Below are 22,032 nucleotides of genomic sequence, written 5' to 3'. Positions count from 1 at the left end.
ATAGGAGACATTCTCAGTGATATCACCGCTGATCTCTAGTGATGGATAGGAGGCATTCTCAGTGATGTCACCGCTGATCTCTGGTGATGGATAGGAGGCATTCTCAGTGATATCACCGCTGATCTCTGGTGATGGATAGGAGGCATTCTCAGTGATGTCACCTCTGATCTCTAGTGATGGATAGGAGGCATTCTCAGTGATGTCACCTCTGATCTCTGGTGATGGATAGGAGGCATTCTCAGTGATGTCACCTCTGATCTCTGGTGATGGATAGGAGACATTCTCAGTGATGTCACCGCTGATCTCTGGTGATGGATAGGAGGCATTCTCAGTGATATCACCGCTGATCTCTGGTGATGGATAGGAGGCATTCTCAGTGATGTCACCTCTGATCTCTAGTGATGGATAGGAGGCATTCTCAGTGATGTCACCTCTGATCTCTGGTGATGGATAGGAGACATTCTCAGTGATGTCACCGCTGATCTCTGGTGATGGATAGGAGACATTCTCAGTGATATCACCGCTGATCTCTAGTGATGGATAGGAGGCATTCTCAGTGATGTCACCGCTGATCTCTGGTGATGGATAGGAGGCATTCTCAGTGATATCACCGCTGATCTCTGGTGATGGATAGGAGGCATTCTCAGTGATGTCACCTCTGATCTCTAGTGATGGATAGGAGGCATTCTCAGTGATATCACCGCTGATCTCTGGTGATGGATAGGAGGCATTCTCAGTGATGTCACCTCTGATCTCTAGTGATGGATAGGAGACATTCTCAGTGATGTCACCTCTGATCTCTGGTGATGGATAGGAGGCATTCTCAGTGATGTCACCGCTGATCTCTGGTGATGGATAGGAGACATTCTCAGTGATGTCACCGCTGATCTCTGGTGATGGATAGGAGGCATTCTCAGTGATGTCACCGCTGATCTCTGGTGATGGATAGGAGGCATTCTCAGTGGTGTCACCTCTGATCTCTAGTGATGGATAGGAGGCATTCTCAGTGATGTCACCGCTGATCTCTGGTGATGGATAGGAGACATTCTCAGTGATATCACCGCTGATCTCTAGTGATGGATAGGAGGCATTCTCAGTGATGTCACCGCTGATCTCTGGTGATGGATAGGAGACATTCTCAGTGATGTCACCTCTGATCTCTGGTGATGGATAGGAGACATTCTCAGTGATGTCACCTCTGATCTCTGGTGATGGATAGGAGACATTCTCAGTGATGTCACCGCTGATCTCTGGTGATGGATAGGAGACATTCTCAGTGATGTCACCTCTGATCTCTGGTGATGGATAGGAGACATTCTCAGTGATGTCACCGCTGATCTCTGGTGATGGATAGGAGACATTCTCAGTGTTATCACCGCTGATCTCTAGTGATGGATAGGAGACATTCTCAGTGATGTCACCGCTGATCTCTGGTGATGGATAGGAGGCATTCTCAGTGATGTCACCGCTGATCTCTGGTGATGGATAGGAGACATTCTCAGTGATGTCACCGCTGATCTCTAGTGATGGATAGGAGGCATTCTCAGTGATGTCACCGCTGATCTCTGGTGATGGATAGGAGACATTCTCAGTGATGTCACCGCTGATCTCTGGTGATGGATAGGAGGCATTCTCAGTGATGTCACCGCTGATCTCTGGTGATGGATAGGAGGCATTCTCAGTGGTGTCACCTCTGATCTCTGGTGATGGATAGGAGACATTCTCAGTGATGTCACCTCTGATCTCTGGTGATGGATAGGAGACATTCTCAGTGATGTCACCGCTGATCTCTAGTGATGGATAGGAGGCATTCTCAGTGATGTCACCGCTGATCTCTGGTGATGGATAGGAGACATTCTCAGTGATGTCACCGCTGATCTCTGGTGATGGATAGGAGGCATTCTCAGTGATGTCACCTCTGATCTCTGGTGATGGATAGGAGACATTCTCAGTGATGTCACCGCTGATCTCTGGTGATGGATAGGAGACATTCTCAGTGATGTCACCGCTGATCTCTGGTGATGGATAGGAGGCATTCTCAGTGATGTCACCTCTGATCTCTGGTGATGGATAGGAGGCATTCTCAGTGATGTCACCGCTGATCTCTGGTGATGGATAGGAGACATTCTCAGTGATGTCACCGCTGATCTCTGGTGATGGATAGGAGGCATTCTCAGTGGTGTCACCTCTGATCTCTGGTGATGGATAGGAGACATTCTCAGTGATGTCACCTCTGATCTCTGGTGATGGATAGGAGACATTCTCAGTGATGTCACCGCTGATCTCTGGTGATGGATAGGAGGCATTCTCAGTGATGTCACCGCTGATCTCTGGTGATGGATAGGAGGCATTCTCAGTGATGTCACCGCTGATCTCTGGTGATGGATAGGAGACATTCTCAGTGATGACACCGCTGATCTCCTGTGTTGATGTTGGACACAAGTTTCTCACTCCGTTTTTCCTTCTCTTCTAGGTGCTAATCTGCTCTGACTGCCCTGATGCCAGGAGCCGCGTTGCCTCCATAGGGCGCAGTATGGGCTTCCTCCCTTTGGACATGGGGGCGCTGTGTGCAGCTCGTGAGGTTGAGAACATCCCGCTTCATCTCCTGCCGCTGTGGCGCTCTCCCTGCATGCTGGCACTTGCCGTCTTCGTCGTCTTTTTCCTGTATAACTTTGTGCGCGTCGTTCTGCACCCTTTCCTGCAGGAGAACAAAAACCGCTTCTACAAGCTGCCGGTGGAGCTGCTGAACGTCACACTGCCGTGTGTTGCCTATGTGCTGCTGTCATTGGTGTACGCGCCTGGCATCCTCGCTGCACTCTACCAGCTGCACAACGGCACCAAGTACAAGCGCTTCCCTGACTGGCTGGACAAGTGGATGATGCACCGGAAGCAGATGGGACTAGTCAGCTTCTTCCTGGCAGCGCTGCACGCCGGCTACAGCCTGTGCCTGCCCATGAGGAGATCTGCCCGCTACCAGATCCTGAACGACGCCTTCAAACAGGTGCGCGGGGTCTGCATCCAAAAGAGCTCTGCGGGGGAGGGGTCTTCACACAATCTAGAACTGTGCGGGGGAGGGGTCTACACACAGAATCTAGAACTGTGAGGGAGGGGTCTACACACAATCTAGAACTGTGCAGGGGAGGGGTCTACACATGGAATCTAGAACTGTGCAGGGGAGGGGTCTACACAGAATCTAGAACTGTGCGGGGGAGGGGTCTACACAGAATCTAGAACTGTGCAGGGGAGGGGTCTACACACAGAATCTAGAACTGTGTAGGGGAGGGGTCTACACACAGAATCTAGAACTGTGAGGGAGGGGTCTACACACAGAATCTAGAACTGTGAGGGAGGGGTCTACACACGGAATCTAGAACTGTGAGGGAGGGGTCTGTACACAGAATCTAGAACTGTGCGGAGGAGGGGTCTGCACACAGAATGTAGAACTGGGCGGGGGAGGGGCCTGCACACAGAATCTAGAACTGTGCGGAGGAGGGGTCTGCACACAGAATGTAGAACTGGGCGGGGGAGGGGCCTGCACACAGAATCTAGAACTGGGCGGGGGAGGGATCTACACACAGAATCTAGAATTGTGCGGGAGAGGGGTCTACACAGAATCTAAAACTGTGCGGGAGAGGGGTCTACACACAGAATCTAGAACCGTGTGGGGGAGGGGTCTACACACAGAATCTAGAACTGTGAGGGAGGGGTCTACACACAGAATCTAGAACTGGGTGGGGGAGGAGTCTACACAGAATCTAAAACTGTGCGGGAGAGGGGTCTACACACAGAATCTAGAACTGTGAGGGAGGGGTCTACACACAGAATCTAGAACTGTGAGGGAGGGGTCTACACAGAATCTAGAACTGGGTGGGGGAGGAGTCTACACAGAATCTAAAACTGCGGGAGAGGGGTCTACACACAGAATCTAGAACTGTGAGGGAGGGGTCTACACACAGAATCTAGAACTGTGAGGGAGGGGTCTACACACAGAATCTGGAACTGTGAGGGAGGGATCTACACACAGAATCTAGAACTGTGAGGGAGGGGTCTACACACAGAATCTAGAACTGTGAGGGAGGGATCTACACACGGAATCTAGAACTGTGCGGAGGAGGGGTCTGCACACAGAATCTAGAACTGGGCGGGAAGAAGTCTACACAGTATCTAGAACTGTGTAGGGGAGGGGTCTACACACAGAATCTAGAACTGTGAGGGAGGGGTCTACACACAGAATGTAGAACTGTGAGAGAGGGGTCTACACACGGAATCTAGAACTGTGAGGGAGGGGTCTGCACACAGAATCTAGAACTGTGCGGAGGAGGGGTCTGCACACAGAATGTAGAACTGGGCGGGGGAGGGGCCTGCACACAGAATCTAGAACTGGGCGGGGGAGGGATCTACACACAAAATCTAGAATTGTGCGGGGGAGGGGTATACACACAGTCTAACAATATGTCAGGGATCCCGGGGAGGATATCTTTTTCGTCCCCACCACTCACACCAATTTGTCACAAACCGGGGTTGTTTAGTTGCCCCTGGTTCCTTCTGAAGGGGATTTATCTATATCCCACTTCCCAGTTCCGGTTTGGAACTTGCAGCTCTCTGGCGCCCCCTTTACCATCAGGTCAGATTAGATACTGCACCTAGGGTAATTAGTCGCCAGAAAGGCTGCCTGCTATGTACTGGCTATTGGGCACTCTGCAGCGAGGGCAATGTAACTACTCCCACACAGGCGGGAACAATAATTAGCAATGCCGCCATCGCTGCAAAGATTCCCAATTGCACAGAACAAAGTATGCTGCCACCACCTCCGATTCTACCAAAGGTTAACGGGTCTGGAGCCAGCCCATATCAGTAGCGTAATACACTTCAGAGGAAACAACAGTTCGTTCATAGAGCAGGAAGAGACAGCTAGTAAATTATATATTTTGCTCCATAAACAGTTAGGCAGTGTTTACAAAGTATAAAAGATATTACAAAGAAGACAATTTCATGTGTACATTACAAAAATAGGACTAACATTAAATAGAGAACACTTACAAGTCATTCAGATCATTTTCATATCATCATGGCGGCCGTGTGCTCAGGAGATACATCCAGGTGCATTAGCACAGCTGTGCTGAGCTGTTGTTAGCTCGCTTCCTGGACAAGACTAAAACACAACTCAGCAGGTGTAAGATTTGCCCTCTCGTCGTGACATCACTAAGTGGGCTGAGCAATGATATGCACTCTTTTCTCATAATTTACATTTTTAGAGTCCCCAGACAAAGGCATTCCTGGAAGGAGGGAAGGGCTGCTTCACCTTGGTCTCTCATTACACTATATAGCAGGGGAGAGGGAGGGTGAGTGGCTTTACAAGATTGGTCACCTGCAGTTTAAAAGCCACACCCTGCTCACACATTAGTATCAAGTTTCCCAGTGTCTCTGCCATAGGGCTTTGTTTGTGGTATGAGCCAATGCAGGAGAGGGAGAAAAGGGGGGGTCAAAGCTGCAATGTGTTTCTGACATGGTGATTTTTAGAGCTAATCTCACATTATGACATTTCTTACATTATCATGAAACCTCCCCCTTTTAGACTGCTACGGAGGCAGAACCTCTCGGTACTCCTCAATGCGCAAGAATGGTCGACTGCTGTCAACAGCTTTTAACACAGGAGCAGGTATATAATATCGATGGTTAGCACTCGACAGAACAATATGGGAATATTATACCAATCCGACAAACAAAAAACACAGGTTAAATGAAAAATTAACCTCTGCCCGTTAGATGTTAGAACCATAACGGTCCCGTACAAACAAGTTATATAAACCTATAAATGATATGTACATGTCAGACCTCAAAGTACAAAAAATGCCAAACTTTATTAAGAACCATAATAACAGAAGACAACAATGATGGTGATGTATACCAATGCAAATGACACCATAGACCTGAGGCACGTATTACTACCAATTATCCCTACTGCCATATATATTAGTCTCCCATGAAAAATGAACTTATTACGCCCAGTGGCATGTTAACATTGTTCCCATAGTGCTAAATCTCTAATATGACATAGTGGTATACACTTATAATATCATGCTACATTACCTCAAGTCCGATGGTGCCACGTCCCCTACGCGTGTTTTGGCCGCGTGAGCCTTCTTCCGGGGGAGTCGGCACCATCGGACTTGAGGTAATGTAGTATGATATTATAAGTGTATACCACTATGTCATATTAGAGATTTAGCACTATGGAAACAATGTTAACATGCCACTGGGCGTAATAAGTTCATTTTTCATGGGAGACTTATATATATGGCAGTAGGGATAATTGGCAGTAATACGTGCCTCAGGTCTATGGTGTCATTTGCATTGGTATACATCACCATCATTGTTGTCTTCTGTTATTATGGTTCTTAATAAAATATGGGAATATGCTGCTAGTGAAAAGGGACCATTGGCCTTATAGATACAAGTTCAATGTAGAATCACTGCACTCATACAATGGAAAAGGTATGCTTCAGGTGAATATTTATTAACGGTGATGATTAAAGCGACAGCTGACGTTGTGGCCAGAATATGGCCTTTATCACATAGTCGCCTTTTGAGTGAGGAATCACCAAGTAGGTAGTGTCACTGCTATTCAATCTAATATATAAAGCTGAATTTGTGTATGTATGTATGTGTATGTATGTGTGTATGTCCGGGATTGGCATCTGCACCGTCGTAGCTACAGCCACAAAATTTTGCACAGTCACATGTCTGGACCCCGAAAGCGTCATAGGCTATGTTGTGAGGCGAAACTTTAACCCCGCGCGTTCCAATTCCCCAAATAATTTTGCCCCTATCTCCATAATGGGGAAAAAGGGAAAGGAAAAATGTTGGAGGCAAATTGACAGCTGCCAGATGTGAACAAGTAGACTTAAAGAATGAGAGCGATGGCGCCAAAGAGTAAGTACCGTACAGTTGCTAAGGTGGGGCCCCAACATGGGATACTCACCACACATGGGGATATGAACACACACACAAAATGCACCACACACTACCACGTGCTCGAACACATATACCACCCTCAGCACACATTTCACCACACATACACCAACCTCGCCACATAAAAGTCGAAACACAAAAGTCACCGCTCAAAACTCGCCAAGCGCAAAATTCGCCACATGCAAAACTCGCCACATGCAAAATTAGGCTCACACAAAACTAGCCACACGTGCAAAACTCACCTCATGGAAAACTCGCCACATGCAAAACTTGCACACGTGCAAAACTCACCTAGGTACATACTATATACAGGAGCAGATGACATACAGGTACATACTATATACAGGAGCAGATTACATACAGTTATATACTATATAAAGGGGAGATGACATACAGGTATATACTATATACAGGAGGAGATGACATACAGGTATATACTATATACAGGAGGAGATGACATACAGTTATATACTATATACAGGGGAGATGACATACAGGTATATACTATATACAGGGGAGATGACATACAGATTATATACTATATACAGGAGATGACACAGGTATATACTATATACAGAGGAGATGACACACAGATACATACTATATACAGGGGAGATGACACATAGGTATATACTATATACAGGAGGAGGTGACACACAGGTGCATACTATATACAGGGGAGATGAGATACAGATATATACTATATAGAGGAGGAGATGACACACGTATATACTATATACAGGAGCAGATGACATACAGGTACATACTATATACAGGAGCAGATTACATACAGTTATATACTATATAAAGGGGAGATGACATACAGGTATATACTATATACAGGAGGAGATGACATACAGGTATATACTATATACAGGAGGAGATGACATACAGTTATATACTATATACAGGGGAGATGACATACAGGTATATACTATATACAGGGGAGATGACATACAGATTATATACTATATACAGGAGATGACACAGGTATATACTATATACAGAGGAGATGACACACAGATACATACTATATACAGGGGAGATGACACATAGGTATATACTATATACAGGAGGAGGTGACACACAGGTGCATACTATATACAGGGGAGATGACATACAGATATATACTATATAGAGGAGGAGATGACACACGTATATACTATATACAGGAGGAGATGACACACAGGTACATACTATATACAGGGGAGATGACACACAGGTATATACTATATTCAGGAGGAGATGACACACAGGTATATACTATATACAGGAGGAGATGACACACAGGTATATACCATATACAGGGGAGATGACACACAAGTATATACAGGGGAGATGACATACAAGTATATACAGGAGGAGATGACATACAGGTATATACTATATAGAGGAGGAGATGACACACAGGTATATACTATATACAGGAGGAGATGACACACAGGTACATACTATGTACAGGGGAGATGACACACAGGTATATACAGGTCCTTCTCAAAAAATTAGCATATAGTGTTAAATTTCATTATTTACCATAATGTAATGATTACAATTAAACTTTCATATATTATAGATTCATTATCCACCAACTGAAATTTGTCAGGTCTTTTATTGTTTTAATACTGATGATTTTGGCATACAACTCCTGATAACCCAAAAAACCTGTCTCAATAAATTAGCATATTTCACCCGTCCAATCAAATAAAAGTGTTTTTTAATACCAAACAAAAAAACCATCAAATAATAATGTTCAGTTATGCACTCAATACTTTGTCGGGAATCCTTTGGCAGAAATGACTGCTTCAATGCGGCGTGGCATGGAGGCAATCAGCCTGTGACACTGCTGAGATGTTATGGAGGCCCAGGATGCTTCAATAGCGGCCTTAAGCTCATCCAGAGTGTTGGGTCTTGCGTCTCTCAACTTTCTCTTCACAATATCCCACAGATTCTCTATGGGGTTCAGGTCAGGAGAGTTGGCAGGCCAATTGAGCACAGTAATACCATGGTCAGTAAACCATTTACCAGTGGTTTTGGCACTGTGAGCAGGTGCCAGGTCGTGCTGAAAAATGAAATCTTCATCTCCATAAAGCATTTCAGCCGATGGAAGCATGAAATGCTCCAAAATCTCCTGATAGCTAGCTGGATTGACCCTGCCCTTGATGAAACACAGTGGACCAACACCAGCAGCTGACATGGCACCCCACACCATCACTGACTGTGGGTACTTGACACTGGACTTCAGGCATTTTGGCATTTCCTTCTCCCCAGTCTTCCTCCAGACTCTGGCACCTTGATTTCCGAATGACATGCAAAATTTGCTTTCATCAGAAAAAAGTACTTGGGACCACTTAGCAACAGTCCAGTGCTGCTTCTCTGTAGCCCAGGTCAGGCGCTTCTGCCGCTGTTTACCTGGGGAATGCGGCACCTGTAGCCCATTTCCTGCACACGCCTGTGCACGGTGGCTCTGGATGTTTCCACACCAGACTCAGTCCACTGCTTCCTCAGGTTCCCCAAGGTCTGGAATCGGTCCTTCTCCACAATCTTCCTCAGGGTCCGGTCACCTCTTCTCGTTGTACAGCGTTTTCTGCCACATTGTTTCCTTCCAACAGACTTACCATTGAGGTGCCTTGATACAGCACTCTGGGAACAGCCTATTTGTTGAGAAATTTCTTTCTGGGTCTTACCCTCTTGCTTGAGGGTGTCAATGATGGCCTTCTTGACATCTGTCAGGTCACTAGTCTTACCCATGATGGGGGTTTTGAGTAATGAACCAGGCAGGGAGTTTTTAAAAGCCTCAGGTATCTTTTGCATGTGTTTAGAGTTAATTAGTTGATTCAGAAGATTAGGGTAATAGGTCGTTTAGAGAACCTTTTCTTGATATGCTAATTTATTGAGACAGGTTTTTTGGGTTATCAGGAGTTGTAGGCCAAAATCATCAGTATTAAAACAATAAAAGACCTGACAAATTTCAGTTGGTGGATAATGAATCTAAAATATATGAAAGTTTAATTGTAATCATTACATTATGGTAAATAATGAAATTTAACACTATATGCTAATTTTTTGAGAAGGACCTGTATACAGGAGGAGATGACATACAGGTATATACTATATACAGGAGGAGATGACATACAGGTATATACTATATACAGGGGAGATGACACACAGGTATATACTATATACAGGAGGAGATGACACAGGTATATACTATATACAGGGGAGATGACACACAGGTATATACTATATACAGAAGGAGATGACATACAGGTATATACTATATACAGGAGGAGATGACCTACAGGTATATACTATATACAGGAGGAGATGACCTACAGGTATATACTATATACAGGGGAGATGACATACAGGTATATACTATATACAGGGGAGATGACACACAGGTATAAACTATATACAGGAGATGACATACAGGTATATACTATTTACAGGGGAGATGACACAGGTATATACTGTATACAGGAGAAGATGACATACAGGTATATACTACATACAGGGGAGATGACATACAAGTATATACAGGAGGAGATGACATACAGGTATATACTATATAAAGGGGAGATGACATACAGGTATATACTATATACAGGAGGAGATGACATACAGGTATGCTATATACAGGGGAGATGACATACAGGTATTTACTATATACAGGGGCGATGATGTACAGGTATATACTGAGGGGAAAATGAGAGGTGTAAAGTGAAAATGAAGCGTGAGGGGGAAAATGAGAGGTGTGAGGGGGAAAATGAGAGGTGTGCGGGGGGGAAAATGAGAGGAATGAGGGGGAAATGAGAGGTGTGAGGGGAAAATGAGAGGTGTGAGTGGGAAAATGAGAGGAGTGAGGGGGAAATGAGATGTGAGGGGGAAGATGAGGAGTGAGGGGAAAATGAGAGGAGTGAGGGGGAAATGAGGTGTGAGGGGGAAATGAGGTGTGGGGAAAATGAGAGATGTGAGGGGAAAATGAGAGGAATGAGGGGGAAATGGGAGGTGTGAGGGGAAAATGAGAGGTGTGAGGGGTAAAATGAGAGGTGTGAGGGGTAAAATGAGAGAAGTGAGGGGAAAATGAGAGGACTGAGGGGTAAAATGAGAGATGTGAGGGGGAAAATGAAAGAAGTGAGGTTTTATAACTAACCACAGTTAGTTACTATGCCCAGGCAATGCTGGGCTCCTCAGCTAGTATTTCATATAGTGCAATGTCCAGTTTTGTTGGCTGTCCAATATGTGTATTGGATTCTTAGGAAGCCGATTAGACCGCTGTGTCTGCAACTTACACTGCACCACCAATGACCCTTGGGGAAACCACCAGAATAATCGGCTTCCTGGTCAATTGCAGGGCATCACCTTCCTCATGGTTCCCATGCATCTCTCCATTTCCCTGAGCACCATTGCTTGCTCCTGTTAGGGGTTCCTCAGCCATCCCACCCCGCAGAGCAACGTGGCTGAGCACTCCTGCACCTGTGAACACATCATTCCTAGGAAACAAATGGTTATCAGGTAGAACATGCACATTTTCACCATCAGCATTATCAGTATTACCCTCGGCACTTTCAGAAAAATAATTATCAAGTACATCATTAATCAGTGAAGCATTGTCAGGTAACACATGCAATTTCCTATTGCTATCATCAGCATTCGATTGGGGAGGGGACTCAGGGACATAATATGCAAACATCCTCCCCAAATCAGTCCCCAATAAAACATCAGTGGGCAAGTTATCAGACAGCCCCACTTCCTTCACCCCGCTCCCGGCTCCCCAATCTATATGCACCTGGGCCATTGGCAGGGGACAGCTGATGGCCCCTAATCCTGGAGACAGTCAGGGTTTTCCCTGGAATGATCTCTACAGGGGCCGCCAGTTCAGGTCAGATGAGGGTTCGTTCAGCCCGGGTGTCCTTGAGGCCTGTAGCAACATGGCCCCCCACGGTGACGTGCTGCACATTGTCATACACACTCCCAACTGCCCCATCCACCAAAAGAACTGCAGCATTAGGCCCTGGGGCCTTGGCTAGGGGCAGGGCTGTGGAGTCGGTAAGCCACAGTTGCGACTCCTGGATTTTATCAGGTTCCGACTCCGACTCCGGCTCCGACTCCTTCATAAATGGCCAATTCGTAACAATAAATTTACTGTTGTAAAATATTAACATAGTGCTTATTCAGTTTCTCACCATCATATAAGTAATCAGACCACTTAGAGCAAAAACTATATTTATTAGAATACAATTAGAATGTAGCAAATAACTTTTATAAACTTTTCTAAACTCTTGTAAGTAAATATGCAATAAACACTGTTATGCAGTTAATAAGAAGAAATCTATAAATTTGTCCTCAGAAAAAGTATTGCCTCTGTCAGATCCTCCTTCATGGATGCCTTCAAATCTGATCTAATTATTTTGAGAGCAGAGAACAACCTCTCTACACTAACTTGGGTTGGTGGCAAAGCAGTAACCACTCGGGCAACATCTCTGACAATGTCAGGATACAGCGGAATCGCTTGTTGCACTGTTATTTTTGATGAACGGTCAGATTTCTCAATTTCTTTTAGTGCACATGAAAAATTCTGCTGAAATGTCCTGGCTGTGTTCTTTGATGGGGATGACTCTTCTTCTATGCGGGAACGCTTTGCACGGTCCTTGTGATACAAATATTTTTTTTAATTAAATTCTTCATCAGTTGATGAGGGTGAAGATGTGGCAGGACGACCAAATTCTTCTTGTTCCTCCTGACTGTTCTGCAACCCTGTCATCCTTACTGCTATTTCAAACAGAGCTTCTTTTCCTTTAGTTAGCTGTTAATCATCTAGAAGAATCCGATGCATTGGGTCTACATAAACAGCTGCCATAAGAATATTATTTTGTAATAGTAGCTCCTCTCTCCGTTTCATTGATGTAGCAATGCCACTTGCAATTAACCCTCCTCTTTGGGACAGGCGAAACATCAGGTTCTTCCACTCCTTTAAGAAAATACCTGGAGTTAAGTCCTCTGCTTGTAATTATTTATGCAAGTTGCCTCTTCTGAGAAAAAGAGGACTTAACTCTATAGCGCCACCTGTTGGAAGTAGCGATCCTGCAAGTCACAATCAACCCTTTAACGAGTCGTGCAATATGACTTAGGATAAAAGCCAAATCAGTATCTCAATTCGCAGACACGGTGTTTCGGGCTGTTGGCCCTCGTCAGTGCAAAGCATGAGAACTAATATGGCTAGGTGAGAGGCTCTGGACTGGGGTCTAAGGGGTAACGTTTCTCCTTATGGAGAGTGACATACCAGCTGGCTTGTCATTGTGTAATTTTTTAGTCACTGTAAAAGGGTGTTCTAGCAATTTTTCCAGCTCAGTCACCTGATTCCACTGACTTTCATTTAGCGTCAGTTGAGGGTTAGCCATGTCTACAAGAAAGGTTTTCAGTTCAACCAAGCGCTGAATCATTAAGTACTGCACCATCGTGTGGCTTGATCAATAATTGCCCCTTTTCCAGCACGTCTCTTCAAAATTGAGTCAACTTTAGGGGTTCTGGCAACAGTAGCCAATTTTCTCACCTTGCCAATCAGTGCAGCAGCATGTCCTTCTTGCAGACTGTCTCTCATAGCCAGCTGTAGCGTATGCACAACACAGCGCATGTGATCAATGAAAGAACGTATTGACACAGTTTCAACAAGATCATCCAAACTATCATGTTGCTGTTCATCTGAAGCAACTTCAGTTTGCTCCTCAGTTACAATACTGTGTTCCTCTATTTCAAACATGTCTGTGGACCCAGAATGTTCTTCTAGCTGCTGGTCACCATCATTACTCTCATTCATTAGCTTAACAGTACTTATCATATTTGAAGCATTGTCAGTTACGACAGAAAGAACTTGCTCTTTTTTAAGTTCATAGTCTTGCAGAACCTTTTCCACCAAGACCTGGAAAAACTCACTGGTGTGATGAGCTTTGGTGTCTTTTACTGCCAATGTCTTGGTAACTATTTCATTTTTGGCACAAACAAATCGGACATTGATGGCAAAATAGTTCACTCTGTGACGTGTGCAGGCATCCATTTTAAGAAACAGAAAGCGTCCCTTGAGTTTTTTTAAGTTCTTCCTTTTGTTTAAAAGCTTCTTCGATTACTAGTTTTCTAATACTCTCTCTCTCCAGAGAAACACCAAGCTTGCGGGCCATTTCCCCGTTCAGACACATAAAAGCTGGTCATGAAAATAATGAAATAGGCACACTATCCTCTACAACAAGCTCTATGATCTGTTTTTTAAATGTATCTACTGTCATTGTCACAGTAACTTTGTCACTGACAAAATATCTTGCAACTGATGGCTGCAAAGTTCTCTGCTCCTTTGTTTGGCTGGAAGAGCTGGGCACTGGTTCATTGGTTTGGAGGCAGTCTTTCTCATCCACTGCTTTCAGTACTTCTGGATGAAAGCGCTGTAAATGTCTCTTTAGATTAGAAGCTCTGGTAGGAGCATTTTTATCTTTGCCTGAATATGCACTGATCTTGGCTTCACAGCATTTGTTTTCGTCTTGATCATTTGTCATACAGTGACAGACATAATGTTTTCTATCTTGAGTGATGGTGAAATGTTCAAATACAGCTGATTTAATGTGACGCTTCTTTGACATTCTCAGGTTTTTAATTCTGCATTCACAATCCAAATGACAATTCTTTTTCCTAAAAACAATTGTACAAAATTATTGCCAGGTCGTACAACTGATATAGTGGTCAGTAATACTGTTATTCCTCATGTACTCACAGTTAACTGATGCAAAGTTTGTTGAAAGGATAATACTTCTTACAGTCTTCCTCTTCTGAGAAGCAGCTGTGATATGCTTGGAAGACGCACACCTAGTAAATATCTAGTCTAGAGGAGGAGCTTTACTACTAAGAATTTGCAACACATTTTCACTTTCAGTTTCATACATTGTAAGTAGGGGGGTTGGGGCAGCATGAGGTTAGCCAAGTATAAGATTAGATAAGGGCAGTGGAGAACAGTGACACACAAGAAGTAAGAAATGTCTCTATCTCCAGCAGAACTGCTTATCACTGTTGTTCATAGTTTGATAGAACATATATATTTGAGTAACATTTATAAAATTCATATGAAAGTTCAATTATGAAATATTAATACATTTTTTTTAAAGCTGGAGTCGGTACATTTATACCGACTCCGACTCCAACCAAAACTAACTCCGGCTCCACGACTCCGACTCCACAGCCCTGGCTAGGGGGTTCCTCTGCTTTTCTGGACACAGGGAGCTGATGTGACCAGTCCGCTTGCAGGAAAAACACTGGCGAGGGTCAGTGGTAGGTCTGATGCTGCAGGCAACGGGGACAGGGCCTCTGGTGTGTTGGCTGGCAGGGATACTGATGTTGGTTGCAGGCTTACCTGTTGTGAATCTGCTTTTGGGCTCCCCTGGTGGTTGCTGGTGGTACTGATGACTTGTGTGTGCTTTCTGTCTCAGTTCACCTGCTCCCATCAGTATTTGGGAGTTTCCTATTTAACCTTGCTCTCCAGTCATTTCCTTGCCGGTCATCATTGTAACTAGAGCCATTCGGTTGCATGTTCCTGCTACTAGTCTGCTGATCAGCTAAGTGGACTCTTAGTCCTTTTCTTTTTGTATCTTTTGTCCAGTTTACAGTTCTGTGATTCTCTGTAGCTGGAAGCTCTTGCGGGCTGAAATTGCCACTCCTGTGTCATGAGTTGACACAGGAGTTTTAAAGTAATTTCAGGATGGTATTTTGAAAGGGTTTTCAGCTGACCGTGAAGTCCCCTTTTGTATCCTTCTGCTATCTAGTAAGTGGACCTCTCTTTGCTAAATCTACTTTCATACTGTGTATGTCTTTTCCTCTGAACTCACCGTTATTATATGTGGGGGGCTTCTATCATCTTTGGGGTATTTCACTAGAGGTAAGCCAGGTCTGTTTCTTCCTCTACCAGGCGTAGTTAGTCCTCCGGCTGGCGCGTGGCATCTAGGGAAAATCGTAGGTATGCTCCCTGGCTGCTATTAGTTGTGTGGTAGATTTAGCTCACGGTCAGCTCGAGATTCCATCAGCCAAGAGCTCGTCCGTTATTTATATGTTTTTGACGTTCCCTTGCCATTTGGAACCATGACAGTATGACCGGCCGCCGAGCGAAACTATGATGTTGGTAATCGGGAGCTTTTGGCCATGAAGTGGGCATTTGAGGAGTGGCGTCATTGGCTTGAGGGTGCCAAACATCAGGTGGTGGTTTTGACTGATCACAAGAATCTGATTTATCTTGAGTCTGCCAGGCGCCTGAATCCTAGACAGGCGCGCTGGTCGTTGTTTTTCTCTCGGTTTAATTTTGTGGTCTCATACCTACCGGGTTCTAAAAATGTGAAGGCAGATGCTCTTTCTAGGAGTTTTGAGCCTGACTCTCCTGGGGATTCTGAACCTGCTGGTATCCTTAAGGATGGGGTGGTTTTGTCTGCTGTCTCCCCAGACCTGCGACGTGCTTTGCAAGAATTTCAGGCAGATAGACCTGATCGTTGTCCGCCTGGTAGACTGTTTGTTCCTGATGATTGGACCAGTAAAGTCATCTCGGAAGTTCATTCTTCTACGTTGGCAGGTCATCCTGGAATTTTTGGTACCAGAGATTTGGTGGCTAGGTCCTTCTGGTGGCCTTCCCTGTCTCGAGATGTGCGTGTTTTTGTGCAGTCTTGTGATGTTTGTGCTCGGGCCAAGCCTTGTTGTTCTAGGGCTAGTGGGTTATTGTTGTCCTTGCCTATTCCGAAGAGGCCTTGGACGCACATCTCTATGGACTTTATTTCTGATCTCCCTGTTTCCCAGAAAATGTCTGTCATCTGGGTGGTGTGTGACCGTTTTTCTAAGATGGTTCATTTGGTACCCTTGCCTAAGTTGCCTTCCTCATCTGAATTGGTCCCTCTATTTTTTCAAAATGTGGTTCGCTTGCATGGTATTCCGGAAAACATCGTTTCTGACAGGGGGACCCAGTTCGTGTCTAGATTTTGGCGGGCATTCTGTGCCAGGATAGGCATTGATTTGTCTTTTTCGTCTGCATTCCATCCTCAGACTAATGGCCAGACTGAGCGAACTAATCAGACCTTGGAGACTTATTTGAGGTGTTTTGTGTCTGCGGATCAGGATGACTGGGTTGCCTTTTTGCCGTTGGCAGAATTTGCTCTTAATAATCGGGCTAGTTCTGCCACTTTGGTCTCCCCTTTCTTTTGCAATTCGGGGTTTCACCCTCGTTTTTCATCTGGTCAGGTGGAATCTTCGGATTGTCCGGGAGTGGATACTATGGTGGATCGGTTGCATCGGATTTGGGGACAGGTGGTGGACAATTTGGAGTTGTCCCAGGAAAGGACAGCATTTTGCTAACCGCCGTCGTCGTGTTGGTCCTCGCCTTCGTGTTGGGGACTTGGTGTGGTTGTCTTCCCGTTTTGTCCCTATGAGGGTTTCTTCTCCTAAGTTTAAGCCTCGGTTCATCGGTCCTTATAAGATTTTGGAGATTCTTAACCCTGTGTCCTTTCGTTTGGACCTCCCGGCATCTTTCGCTATCCATAATGTCTTCCATCGGTCGTTGTTGCGGAGGTATGAGGTACCGGTGGTTCCTTCTACTGAGCCTCCTGCTCCTGTGCTGGTTGAGGGTGAATTGGAGTACGTTGTAGAAAAGATCTTGGACTCCCGTATTTCCAGACGGAGGCTTCAATATCTGGTTAAATGGAAGGGCTATGGTCAAGAAGATAATTCTTGGGTAACTGCCTCTGATGTTCATGCCTCGGATTTGGTTCGTGCCTTTCATAGGGCTCATCCAGATCGCCCTGGTGGTTCTCGTGAGGGTTCGGTGCCCCCTCCTTAGGGGGGGGGGGTGCTGTTGTGAATCTGCTTTTTGGCTCCCCTGGTGGTTGCTGGTGGTACTGGTGACTTGTGTGTGCTTTCTGTCTCAGTTCACCTGCTCCCATCAGTATTTGGGAGTTTCCTATTTAACCTTGCTCTCCAGTCATTTCCTTGCCGGTCATCATTGTAACTAGAGCCATTCGGTTGCATGTTCCTGCTACTAGTCTGCTGATCAGCTAAGTGGACTCTTAGTCCTTTTCTTTTTGTATCTTTTGTCCAGTTTACAGTTCTGTGATTCTCTGTAGCTGGAAGCTCTTGCAGGCTGAAATTGCCACTCCTGTGTCATGAGTTGACACAGGAGTTTTAAAGTAATTTCAGGATGGTATTTTGAAAGGGTTTTCAGCTGACCGTGAAGTCCCCTTTTGTATCCTTCTGCTATCTAGTAAGTGGACCTCTCTTTGCTAAATCTACTTTCATACTGTGTATGTCTTTTCCTCTGAACTCACCGTTATTATATGTGGGGGGCTTCTATCATCTTTGGGGTATTTCACTAGAGGTAAGCCAGGTCTGTTTCTTCCTCTACCAGGCGTAGTTAGTCCTCCGGCTGGCGCGTGGCATCTAGGGAAAATCGTAGGTATGCTCCCTGGCTGCTATTAGTTGTGTGGTAGATTTAGCTCACGGTCAGCTCGAGATTCCATCAGCCAAGAGCTCGTCCGTTATTTATATGTTTTTGACGTTCCCTTGCCATTTGGAACCATGACACTTACCCCCTCTCCAGCCAGCGGTGACTGATTTCCAATCCACGGTTGGCCTCATAGGCATCGGCAATCTGCGCTGCTTTATCCGCATCTTTGGGCTCTCTGTCCATCACGAACTGTCACACCTCAGCTGGGCACAGATGTAAGAACTGGTCTTTGATCATCAGGTCTCCCAGCTGTGCAAAGGTGGTCACTGACAGTCCTTGAGTCCACTTGTGAAAGTGGGTCCTGAGTCCATGCACCACATCGCTATGACGTGTGGGACATGTTGGTGGTTCTGGAACTCTTTACGGTAAACCTCGGGTGTAAGCTGGTACTTTATCAGGGCCTGCTTGATGGCCTCATAATCTTCATCTTGGTCTTGTGGGAGAGAAGCAAATGCCTTCAGAGCTTTGCCTTTTAGCCCTGGGGTCAGGTATCGGGCCCATTGGTTCCCAGGCAGCCGGTACTGTCTATAGGCTTTCTAAAATGCCCACAGTAAAGTGTCCAAGTCCCCACCCTTTTCCATCACAGGAAAGTGCTCTGGCCGGGGTTTAGGGATCTGAGCGCTGCTGGGCTCACCGCTGGACTGGGACATCCTCTGCACCTGGAGTCGGGCTAACTCCAGCTGGTGCTCCCGGTCTGCCTGCCACTCGGCTCTCTCTGCCTCCCACTGGGCCTCGCCGAATTGCAGACGTCTCTCTGTATCATCTGCGGAGCATTGTTGCAGAGCCAGCTGCAGGCAGAGGTCCGTGCTCCCCTTGTTGCAAGTAGGGCCGGCATTCCGCGGTTGGACCACTTGTGCTGGTGCCTGCTTCTGCGTCCGCTGGGCTCTGAGGACTGGCTTAGTCCGCTTCAAATTGCACCAGTTACGTGACCAATTGAGCCTTGGTTTTGCTGTGGGGGTTCAGGCTGTGGTACACACATACCCCAACAAGAGTGGCCCTCTTCTGCAGGGTGTACCAGGCTTCTCCTCTTGCAACCATTGGAGCGCCCCCAGACGCAGGGCTGCGGGGTACTCGGTACCGGGCCTCTCAGTCTCGGTCCTGGGGTTGTCACGGTGGCTAGACCCGGTCCGTGACCCTGCTAAGGGGCGTCCAATGAAAGATGAGAGGATGGTGCGTGGTGCAGGTCGCGATGAATAACGAGGACACAGGGTTGCAGTCTCTTTACCTCTTTACTGAAGGCTTCAGGATCCTCAATCCAGAGCACTGCTAACAGGGCTGGCTGAGACAGGTCGGTCCAAAGGCACATCCAGAGTTCCCTTTGCAGGTGGAAATCAGTGCCTACCTTCTAGCGCCAGTGTGTTGTAGTACCTCCCTGCTGAGCACCACGGGATAGTCCTCACAACTGTTGTGTCTGTTTCTGATGTTCTTCTCTCACAACTCGTATCTGTTCTGATGTTCTTCTCCGTCCCCCAGATGATATGGATAGGACGCACCCGTATGACGGGTAGGCCTGGAGTTCTTCCGGGACCCTAGCGTCGCCCCTCTCCCACAGTTGCCCCCTATGTCTGTTAGGTGATTTAGGTGAGACAACCAACCTAAAATTAACTGTCCTGCTGCTGTTTGAAGTACTGCTTGGAGCCTAATACTTCCTCGGCGTTCCGGCCACCGGCTACGCGCCTCAGTAGGATGTTGCCTCGATCTTACGGCACGACTCCTACTGGCTTTATCTCCTTTTTGCTGCGATCTCGTTTCTCACTTCTCCACAATAAACCTCGCTTTGTTTCCTTTCTTAGGATGCCACCGCAATGGGTGCAGGCGCGGCTCCGTAACGTTCTGTTCTGTTCGCTAGGCCACTGTCAGGATCCCACCCCTGACAGAGACCCCCCTGAATCTTCCCCTGCAACACCCTCTGCCACAGGATGTTGCCTGGATCCAACCCAGTCAGCTTCTGACTAACTTCCTATCCAGCCCCCAGTTTTACCAGATTTTGAGGAGTGGCTTAATACATAGAACCCTTTGCTCCCCCTGGTGGCCAGAATGTGAAGTGTAAAGTGTGACTGTGATACCTGGTCAGGTGAACTCCTTAAGTGCCATCAGATGTACCATCACTCCCCTTAGCGGCGGAGCGTCAGTACTGCAATGACCAGGACTCTGGGGTGCTGCACTCCCCCCCAGTTAAATCCAGTACTCCCGGACTGGGAAGAAAACAACAATACATGTCAGCAAAAGACATACAAATTTTGAAATGCAATGAACAAGTAAATATAACAGTGCTTCCCTTTATGGGAGGCGAGGACTCTTGAACGTTACAAACAAAACATGGTTAAATATTTGAAATAACATACTATAAATAACTTCTATTACCCAGCCGGGTATTCTACGAAGTGCAAATTCTGAACAATAATTTAACTTTTCCTTTAAGGGCGTATAAGCTGAACCCACTAAAGGCATACTATAAAACTCCTAAAATATAAATTAACTTTTTCTTTATTTTTCTCTTCTAAGTGCAACATTTTCTTTTTACTCTCTGATTTTTTGATTTTTCATATGCAGGACCGCCTGTCTATCTGCCCAGGCCTACTGCCTCTTTTCTTAGTACAGGATCACTGAGCCATCTCTCTATGGCTCTCAGGAGGACTTCACTAACTAACCCCTATGGGTTTACTTTCCTGTCCTCATTCTCTAGTAACATTATTAAACCATTCTCTATAACTATCTAGCTAACTACATATTACTTCTAGGCAAAACATTATTACCATCTACTTTCTTTAAGGCAACATTATGCTTTAAGTGCAACTAGTGAACGTTAACTTTAAGAGGGAACCAAGTCTCTTTGAGGTAATGCAGACTCTCTCTATCTGCAAGTCCAGTTAAGGCAAGAGCTTCCATGCTGTACTCAGGAACAGTCTCTTCACAAAGCTCTCCTTCTTGTAAAACCAGTAAGGGGCACCTTTAAGAAGGTGAGAACTATTTACAATACAGTTTGTGAACCATTCACCGTCCATGTGTCACGGGAAGCCTAGGTGGGCAAGAGCTAATAACCCGGGCCCCTGCAATTTCCCTCAGACTAGGGAAACTCTGACTGACCCTCTCCCAGAGTTTACACTGATGGTGTGCATGTCTAGGCCTCCACCCTCTCCCTGTCTCCTGTTTCAACCCTAGGCTGAAACCACCACCCAGTGTAGAGGTCATACACCAATACCCACAGTTAGCACAGACAAGGATAACGGAAAATATACACCACGCCGCAGTCACTCAGGAATACACTATAAATGCACAGGGAAAAATAAATACAAATATAGGAAGGAGTAAATAAGACAAAGGGAAATATACACCACCAGATACGATACTCCAACTCCTAGCTCACCACTCCAGACCGAGATAACCAAGCACTAGACAGAAGCTATAATCGGCGATGCCCAATGTTCAGGAGAACTATTTAAAGGCAGTGGGCGTGGCCCAGCTTCCAATCCGAGCACCAGCTAAATTAACCCCGGACCAGCTAGATAAAATCTAGCCGACGCCACTGAGCACATAGTGGACAAAAG

At 45.8% G+C, this 22,032-nt stretch overlaps 1 protein-coding gene across 1 annotated transcript in view; it reads left to right on the top strand.

The window, feature by feature from the left end:
* STEAP3 (STEAP3 metalloreductase) overlaps window positions 1-22,032 on the top strand; it is a 196,029-nt gene that overhangs the window by 148,092 nt on the left and 25,905 nt on the right. Inside the window, exon 3 of the mRNA XM_077273416.1 lies at window positions 2,474-3,001. Coding sequence (XP_077129531.1) covers window positions 2,474-3,001 — 528 coding nt within the window. The remainder of the gene's footprint in view (window positions 1-2,473; window positions 3,002-22,032) is intronic.

This window comes from Ranitomeya variabilis, chromosome 7 (assembly GCF_051348905.1).
Source record: "Ranitomeya variabilis isolate aRanVar5 chromosome 7, aRanVar5.hap1, whole genome shotgun sequence".
Lineage (NCBI taxonomy): Eukaryota > Metazoa > Chordata > Amphibia > Anura > Dendrobatidae > Ranitomeya > Ranitomeya variabilis.
This window is presented reverse-complemented; position numbering and strand designations above follow the sequence as displayed.